General features: G+C 35.6%; 1 protein-coding gene across 2 annotated transcripts; it reads left to right on the top strand.

Moving 5' to 3' along the window:
• The first annotated feature begins 3,675 nt into the window (after positions 1 to 3,675).
• LOC143602359 (uncharacterized) lies at positions 3,676 to 7,755 on the top strand. 2 transcript variants are annotated; one of them, XM_077079497.1, is made up of 8 exons: positions 3,676 to 3,753; positions 5,071 to 5,341; positions 5,995 to 6,066; positions 6,185 to 6,252; positions 6,524 to 6,671; positions 7,130 to 7,210; positions 7,307 to 7,396; positions 7,471 to 7,641. In XM_077079497.1, the coding sequence occupies exons 2-8, from the start codon at positions 5,102 to 5,104 to the stop codon at positions 7,567 to 7,569; spliced, it is 798 nt and encodes a 265-aa protein (XP_076935612.1). In that variant the 5' UTR covers positions 3,676 to 3,753; positions 5,071 to 5,101; the 3' UTR covers positions 7,570 to 7,641. The 2 variants fall into 2 exon arrangements, with proteins under 2 accessions (XP_076935612.1, XP_076935611.1); XM_077079496.1 differs by adding an exon at positions 3,843 to 3,908 and having other exon boundaries at positions 3,706 to 3,753; positions 7,307 to 7,755.
• Positions 7,756 to 8,005: the final 250 nt, after the last annotated feature.

Raw genomic sequence — 8,005 nt, 5'->3', positions numbered from 1 at the left:
CAGCTTCATCCAGATCCTTCACACCACTTGTTCCTGCTTCGCCCGCTTCAACCATTATAGCTTCAGTCTCATCCTTGCCTCCATCCAAGTCGTTCAAGGCTTGCTTCCATTCTTTGATTTCCCAAGAAGACTTATCAAAAGATGGATCATTGGCTTCGGTAAACATTTTGATTCTGGCCTCGAGGACCGACTTGGCTGCCCATACTTTCGCTTCTTCGGCAACCCGGTTGATCTCATCCTACATCTAGACGGCCAAGGCAGCAGCATGTGCCTCTATCTCTCTTTTCTCTTTGGTCATCTTCGAGAGGGCCTTCTCCTTAGCAGCAGCCGTTGATCTCAGCACAGCGAGGGTCTTTTCATGTTCTGCGACAGTCTTCTCATAGTGGTGTCGAGCAGAATTAATGGCCTATGAGTGAAAGAGGAATAAGCTTATGAAGATGCTTGGAATAATAGGAATTGACAAAGATAAAGGATCCTTACAGTAGAAAGCATGTCTAGAATATGCTTTTCGGCATCAAAGGCGTTCTCCGTATCTGAACTCCTCTTTCTCTTGGATCCGGACTTTGTTCGAGTTATGATCAGGCGAGGCTCGGATGTAGGGGTTGATTTCGGGGTCTTTTTCTTGGTAAGAATGCAGTCAATATCCTTGAGGGAAAATTTGGAAGCAGACTTTCCTGATTTTGGAGCACCTATAAACAGCAATTGACAGATAAGTTTTCAAATTATTAATATTTTTTGTACTAAGAGTTATTATTCTTACTTGACATGACTGATTCTGAGTTTGATCTTTGAAAAGCTTCAACAAACTTTGCCTGAAAGGTCCTAATTGCAGGATCCAGTGACAAAAACCTCTTCACTCTATCTTCAACTCCCGGAAGATCATCCAACAATTCGAAGTTTTCAACTGCACAAGTGATAAAAGTTATTAGCAGAAGAATAGAATATCCTGTCTTGGTAACCTAAGGATCCTGGATCCTACCCTTTGGTATCCACTTTTTGGGAAGATTAGTTCCACCCGGAATAGAATCTCGTCTTACGAAGAAAAATTGGTTTTTCTAAAGGGTACTATTAAGGATGACTTTAGAAATGGGATTTTCTTGGTGAGGTTTCGATTTAAAGATAAAGCGTTGGGAACCGTGGGTAACAAGATTGTATTGATATTCTAATTCTGCTAAGCCGAACTCGACTCCTTCCTCTACGATTATCCTTTCTAAGGTATGAAGGACTCTCCACAACATTGGCGTGGCCTAGATATAAAAAATTCCAGTTAAATTGAAGAACCTTTGAGTGAAACTGGGGAAAGGATACTTCTAACCAATGAGAAATGGTTGGGCCGGAAAGCAAACCCAGTTTTTCGAAATGCTGTCACTACGAGCTGCAGGATCGAAGGGTCGAAAAACTGTGTCGGCTGGGAAATATGATCGGATTTCATCGATATCCGAATCTGTGAATTTACAGGTTTCGGAAGAGGGTGCTTGAAGGAGATTTTGTGAATAAAGGTCATCAGGATGGAAAAAAGAAGAGGAAGAAGATGTAGAAGCAGTTGACATGTCGAAGGAAGATTAACAAAAAGAAAGAAAGATACCTGAAAGACGCTTGGATATGTGATTATAAGAATATTATAGTTATCATATATATAGGCGGCGCTTAATTATGGTTTGTGTATATTAAACCGCCTGACACACGTCTAATCACCTTCCGTTTTGCAGGATTTTGAATTTCAAAATGACAGCTGTGTTCCACTATCACCCGCCATTTTGGGGGAAATTGTTAGGCCATGAATTTTATATTGAGGATCATTTATCCTTAACTGTCTTATGGATAGGTTATCCTTGAAATATGTATCAGGATAAAAAGGATCGACGATCCTCGGTATAACTTGTTTACTAATGATTGCGTTTAGTATGGTGATGTGTTAGACAGGTGTGGCAGCTTTAAGACGTATTTGTATCAACTATCTTCATAGAGCAACCTCTAGCTGGAGCATGGATCCAGGAACCTACTCCAACATAGCTGATTATGGATGAATTCTCTAGAAGATTGATGTTTAAATAACAACAACGGTATTTAGACTTGGTCTACCGCTTATATCGCTGCTGAATGGCTATTGGCACGTGGTCAAAGGTCGTGGAACGGCTAAGTGGAAGACTTCCGGATAATTAGAAGATATTGCTAATGTTATTATCTTATTTAAACGAGCTATGATCAAGTAAAAAAAACTCATGTAATATCGCACACACTAGAGCTGAAACAAACATTCTCTCTACACTAGCATACTTTGTAATCTCTATCATAAACTCCACCATATTTGTAACCACCTTTTGTTTATTAATAAACTTGACGGTGATAATTTTCACCGTCCGGGGGTTTTTTGTGCCGGAGATCACGATAATCATATACTCGTCGACCAAAGGTTACCTTGTTGATCATTCTCTAAAGTAATTCGACCAAAGATTATCTTATTAATCCTTGACCGAAGTTATTTTACCAAAGATTACCTTGATAAGTTTTGACCGAAGTAAGACTATCTTGATTAAGGGCTTTTTCCCTCGTGATCAAACCTTTATGTTCACCAATATTACGATTACACACTTGTCATTATCGAGTTAGCACCTTACCTCACTTAACAGATTTGGATACTTGATCCTTAGCAGATTTTTATCCAAAACATGAACCTCAATGCTCTGTGCCTTACTTCATCTAAGGTCCTACAAGGAGTCATCACAAGATCATCATAAAAGGGGGAGCCCTTCTGAATTCCCATCTTGAATGCTTCAACAGTAGTATTCATGTCAAGATTAGGGATTTCTAGAGCTTCCCTGCCAAACCTTGTAACAAAATCCCTAAGGGATTCATCACTGGGTTGGATAACGTGGTATAAATCACTAGTTAACCTCTCAAATTTCCTGCTACAGGAAAATTGACTGTTGAACAAGTTAACTAAGTGTGAGAAAGAAATAACAGAAAAAGGAGGAAGAATTAGCAGCCATTTCAAAGCAGATCCTGATAGTGTGGCTCCAAAACCTTTGCATAGATAAGCCTCCTTAAGCCTCTCAGGAATTAGATTAATTTCCATTTTCCCTGTATTGGGCTACATGCTACTCAGGATCAGTGGTCCCGTCATACACCTTCATGTTGGGGGTTTAAAAGCGTTTCGGGATCTCCGCGTCACAAATTGCTGGTGCAAATCTGGATAACTTGTGGATAAAACATTTATCCAATGGGTAACCGATACACTTTGATTCTTCATATAAAAATGGTATATTGGTTTTATAATCCCAACTACCATCTTTTGGTCAATGTCGGTCACAACTAACGAATTGGCTGCTGACGGTCCCAACTTTTAATGTATTTGTTCCTAACGGTCGACGACTAACAGAATCTTTCTCGCTGTCGTGCCATTTGGCGGGCATGGTGGTCGGGTTTATCCGGGGAATCCCTCAATCGGAGACTGCTAAGGGCTTCGTCCGTCCAGACTCGTGACCGGTTCAAACTATTTTTAGCCAATAACAACCGCGAACAGAACATCCGACGTTACTTTCAAAAAAAATAAAATAATAAAGAGTAACATAATCCATGTACAAATACTTACACAGAGAATAAAAAAACATGAATGAATGAATGATGAATGAGTGGAATCCACTCCCACTATGCTATGCAAATTGATTCCCAAAGCTAAAAGCAAAACCCTTACAACATTACCTCAAAGATTCAATAACTTTCTTGGCTTTCAACATATCCGATTCTCTCCTTGTAAGTTTTATCTTTCTTCCTTCTTTCACTTTCCTTTTATTCTCTCTCTCTCTCTCTATATATATATATATGCATATGTATTGCATTAGATTCTCGCTCGCTCTGTGCTTTCATGTTAATCACACAAAGACAGACTCCTTTTCATCAATTTGCAGGTACCCACTTGTCTTTTACCTCTTCATTTCACCTTTTTTTTTTGTAAAGTTTTGCTTATAATTTGTGTTTGTTTTGCTGAAATCACAAAAAAGAATTAAAATTTCATATGGGTTTCTTTTTTCCTTTGATTCTTGACCTTGTTGTAACTGTGTTTCATCTTCAAACTGTTATCTTTTATTCTAAAGTTCACCTTTTTTTTTTTTTTTTTTTTGTAAAATGTTAGTTATAATCTGTGCTTGTTATAGATTGAAATCCCAAAATAGAATGAAAATTTCATATGGTTTGAATTGATTTTATTTGAAACTGTGTTTCATCTTGAAATTGTTATTTTTAATTAGAAAGTTGGCTTTCAGACTTTTTGTTGTTAATCTGGGTTCATTTTCAGGGCCTCTAAATTTGGTTGTCAATTTGAATCTTCCAGCTCTATTTCATATACATACTACAAAAGTAATTAATACACTTGTTAGCTCATAATTTTTCACCTTCGCAGCCTGTATTGATCCAAACATCACTTCTTTTTTTCTCTCTTTAGAGCACATCTTGATTTGTAACCGAATCTTGAAGTTGGGTTTCGAATATTATTTTGAGTTGTTAGGGAATATTATACACCAAAATTTGTGTGCTTGCTATTGACCTTTGAGTCATACTTCTTGTATCTTTGTCTTTTACATGATTATTATTGGGAAATAGAAAAACACAACATTGCTCGGTTCGAAAAAAATCCGACGTCTTTTTAGCATTTATATATCTAAATATTGTTTAAATTTACCAGGCAGTGTAAGATGAAGTGTTTCGTTTGGTATATTTTTGACAATGGTTATCTGTTTGCATTGTAAAATCCAAGATGATGATTTGGAAATCCAGTAATATCTTTAATATTTGGTGTCTAAGTGTATTATTACTTTATTAGATATTGTTGACTTTTTATCCCGCTTTAGCTTTTGTTATGTTTTTGAACACTACTTACCGTCTCCAAAAGTTGCAATCGTTCTTGCATTTTAGGATTGTTGTTAGCTATATTTGGAAATCGTTCTTTCGTTTGGTATATTTATTATTGACAAAATTTTAGGATTGTTGTTAGCTATATTATTATAATAGATGGTATTGTAGCTTATAGTGATATATGTATATCTTTTAATTTGTTTTATCATTTGATTTCAGGATATTGAAATAATTGGCTGGCGGTGTTGTTATGGGAGATCATTTTGTGTTTTTAGTTGACCGGTTGCTCACTGAGTCCACTTTGGAGGCTGCAATTGAAAGCAGAAACCCTTCAAAACAGTTGGATTTATCGGAAAATAATGACACAATAATAAATTGTTCTGAAAATGTTCCACTCACTCCAAAGAAATTGGTTGAGTGTCGAATATGTCAAGATGAGGATTTTGATTCAAATATGGAGACACCTTGTTCTTGTTGTGGCAGCCTAAAGGTTTCTTTTCTTATATCTAGTTATTATTTTAGCCCTTTTTTAGTTTTATAGTTTTAGCATGGTATATTGTCTTACATTCATGTAATGTATTAAGTTTCGCAACACTTTATTTGACATTAATGCCCCTTGGTTTGTAAACGAACCGAACGTTCAGTGAACTGTTTGCCAGGAAGTTCGTTTATTTAATAAATGAACGAACATGAACACATATCTTGTTCGTTTATGCTCATTTGGTTCTGTTCATTTATCTTTGTTGGTTTACGTTCATTTATATATTTATTAATACCCTTTTCTTTTAGTTATTATAATTTAGTCGCAATTTAGTCACAGTTAATACAGTTCGTATCCGTTTATACTGTTAAAAGAACGAACATGAATGAACATGAACACCATCATTTTTCTTAAAGAACGAACACATACAAGAAAACTTTGTTCGTTTAAATGTTCATGTTCGATTGTTCTGTAAAAGTTAATCGAACAAACATGAGCATACCCCGTTCAACTTTGGTCGGTTTGTTTACAAGCCAAGCCTAATGCCCTGTCTAAAAAACGTTCTGGAGAACAAATCAAGATGTAGTTTGCGGGTCCCTTAATGAGTCGTGTTCTAGCTTTTTTTAGCTTTCTTGTGTTCATACTCGTTTTACTTTTTGTAGTATGCTCATCGCAGATGTGTGCAAAGATGGTGTAACGAGAAGGGTGACACTATTTGTGAAATATGCCATCAGGTGCGGTTTTTTTATTATTATTTGATCTTTACTTTTTTAATAATTTTTTGTCCCCTAATTTTATTTTCAAAAGTTGTTGATGTATCTTATTCTTATATTAATAATGGCTAAATTGCAGCAATTCAAGCCAGGCTATACCGCACCATCACCTGTCTTCCGGTTAGGTGGCATTCCATTAAATTTAAGGTACATAATTTAATCAGAGTCATAGGTTGACTTTTGAGTCATAGCTGTTTCTTTGTGATTTCAAAATAAACGAAATTGTTACTCTATTAACACACAATTATTTTCCCCATGTTTGTAAAACTATGTAAGATACCATTTTGGTTAGTTTATTTGTTCTTGGAATTAAAAAGCTTTTTCAATTAGAAATGAAGGATCCGCTAATCTGACCTTAAAAGTCAAATGTTGTGGAATATGTGTTTAATTTGTTTTGTTGCTAAAAAATTGTTTTTAGGGGGAATTGGCAAATTGCTAGGAGGGATGTAAATAATAATTCTCGAATAATCATGGTTGTTTCACCTGACCGTAGTTTTCTTGATCACGAATATGATACAGATCCCACTTCTAGAAGCTTCTTCTGCTTCCGCTCAGTCGCTGCGATTGTATGATCTTCCTCCAACCTCCTCTAAAACTGTGTGTGTGTCAATATACACGCGCGAACACACAATTTTATTTATGTGGATAAAGTAGAATTGCTTATAAATTCAAATTGGGGGGGGTATGTAATATTTGAACAGGTAAAATAGTCAATTAACCCATTTTTAATGCCCAAAACTAACCTGTTAACTTTTTGGACCATGGATGAAAGAGAAATACGTGGTTGGGGACTATATTGGTAATTTTTAAACCACTGTGTAATTATACTTTTTATATATAATATAATATATTATTTAGTTTTTTTTTTTTGTTATAACTTTGTATATAAAATGATACGTGAAGTTCAGGCTCGAGCTCATTTAAGCTCTGCCCTGCTCGATTTGGGCTTTTAGCGAGCCGATCCAGAGTATCGCATGAGCTGCTCGCTGGTAATTAACTTCTTTTTGTTAATGCTCGTGTGCAGTTCGTGGTTCTCCTATTCTTGCGTCATGCTCTTCCCGTCATAGTCAACAAGGCAGATAGTGAATCTTTTCTCACATTTATGGTAAAAGATAACATTATATTTGTTATGTAATATTGTAATAATAATGATAACATTTATTCACCAGTTTTTTTTTCTTTTTTTGTTTTTTGTTTACAGTTATGGTTCTTACGAACCTCGGCAATTGTTTTACCAATCTTCATTATTATGAAAGTGATGATTGCTTTGATAAACGGGAGGCGCCAACTGGTGAGCGGTTCATTAATGACACTAGTTAACCGTGAAGTCAAACCGCTTATTATGTTTTTGGTTGACCTTTGTAGGCTTCTAATGCATCAGCATCATCCCTTTCCTCTTCTTCTTCTTCTTCTAATGAGGGAGAAGGTGGAACACGTCAACCTGTCGTCCGGGTACGTGGCTGATATGGGGTGCAGTTTGAGCCACCTGGAACCGGAAAGGATGGCTCATTTGTATGGTGTTAAATTGTAGATCATATACATGTCTTAAAACACCCAGTTTTATGGCAGTTTGGGTAAATCTAGTAGTAGCTTTAAGGAATAACTGTATTATTATACACAATTTATGTATATGTATTTGGTTTTCTAATGTAATTTTATTATTATTATTATTATTATTATTATTATTATTATTATTATTATTATTATTATTATTATTATAAAGAAAATTAAAAGCACGTAATAGTATGGAGGATGCAGATCTCATAAACATGTATTTATAATCATACTTTATTTGTGATATATAATGAGGTGATATGGTTAAAAAAGTTGTGTATAGGTTCATTCAAACTTTACAACGATGAATTTGAGTCTGCTCGGATAATAAAACCTGTCATTCTTA

The sequence above is a fragment of the Bidens hawaiensis genome, unplaced genomic scaffold (genome assembly GCF_021521415.1).
Source record: "Bidens hawaiensis isolate Kalapana, Puna unplaced genomic scaffold, B.hawaiensis_p1.1 tig00058749_1, whole genome shotgun sequence".
NCBI classification, from domain to species: Eukaryota; Viridiplantae; Streptophyta; class Magnoliopsida; order Asterales; family Asteraceae; genus Bidens; species Bidens hawaiensis.
The sequence above is the reverse complement of the archived record's forward strand: the minus strand, read 5'-3'. Positions and strand labels throughout refer to the sequence as shown.

Coding starts and splice junctions, on each gene's coding strand:
- LOC143602359 (XM_077079496.1), top strand. CDS start 5,102: ATGGGAGATCATTTTGTGTTTTTAGTTGACCGGTTGCTCACTGAGTCC. Junction 5,342..5,994: donor CTTGTTGTGGCAGCCTAAAG/GTTTCTTTTCTT, acceptor TACTTTTTGTAG/TATGCTCATCGCAGATGTGT. Junction 6,253..6,523: donor GGCATTCCATTAAATTTAAG/GTACATAATTTA, acceptor AATTGTTTTTAG/GGGGAATTGGCAAATTGCTA.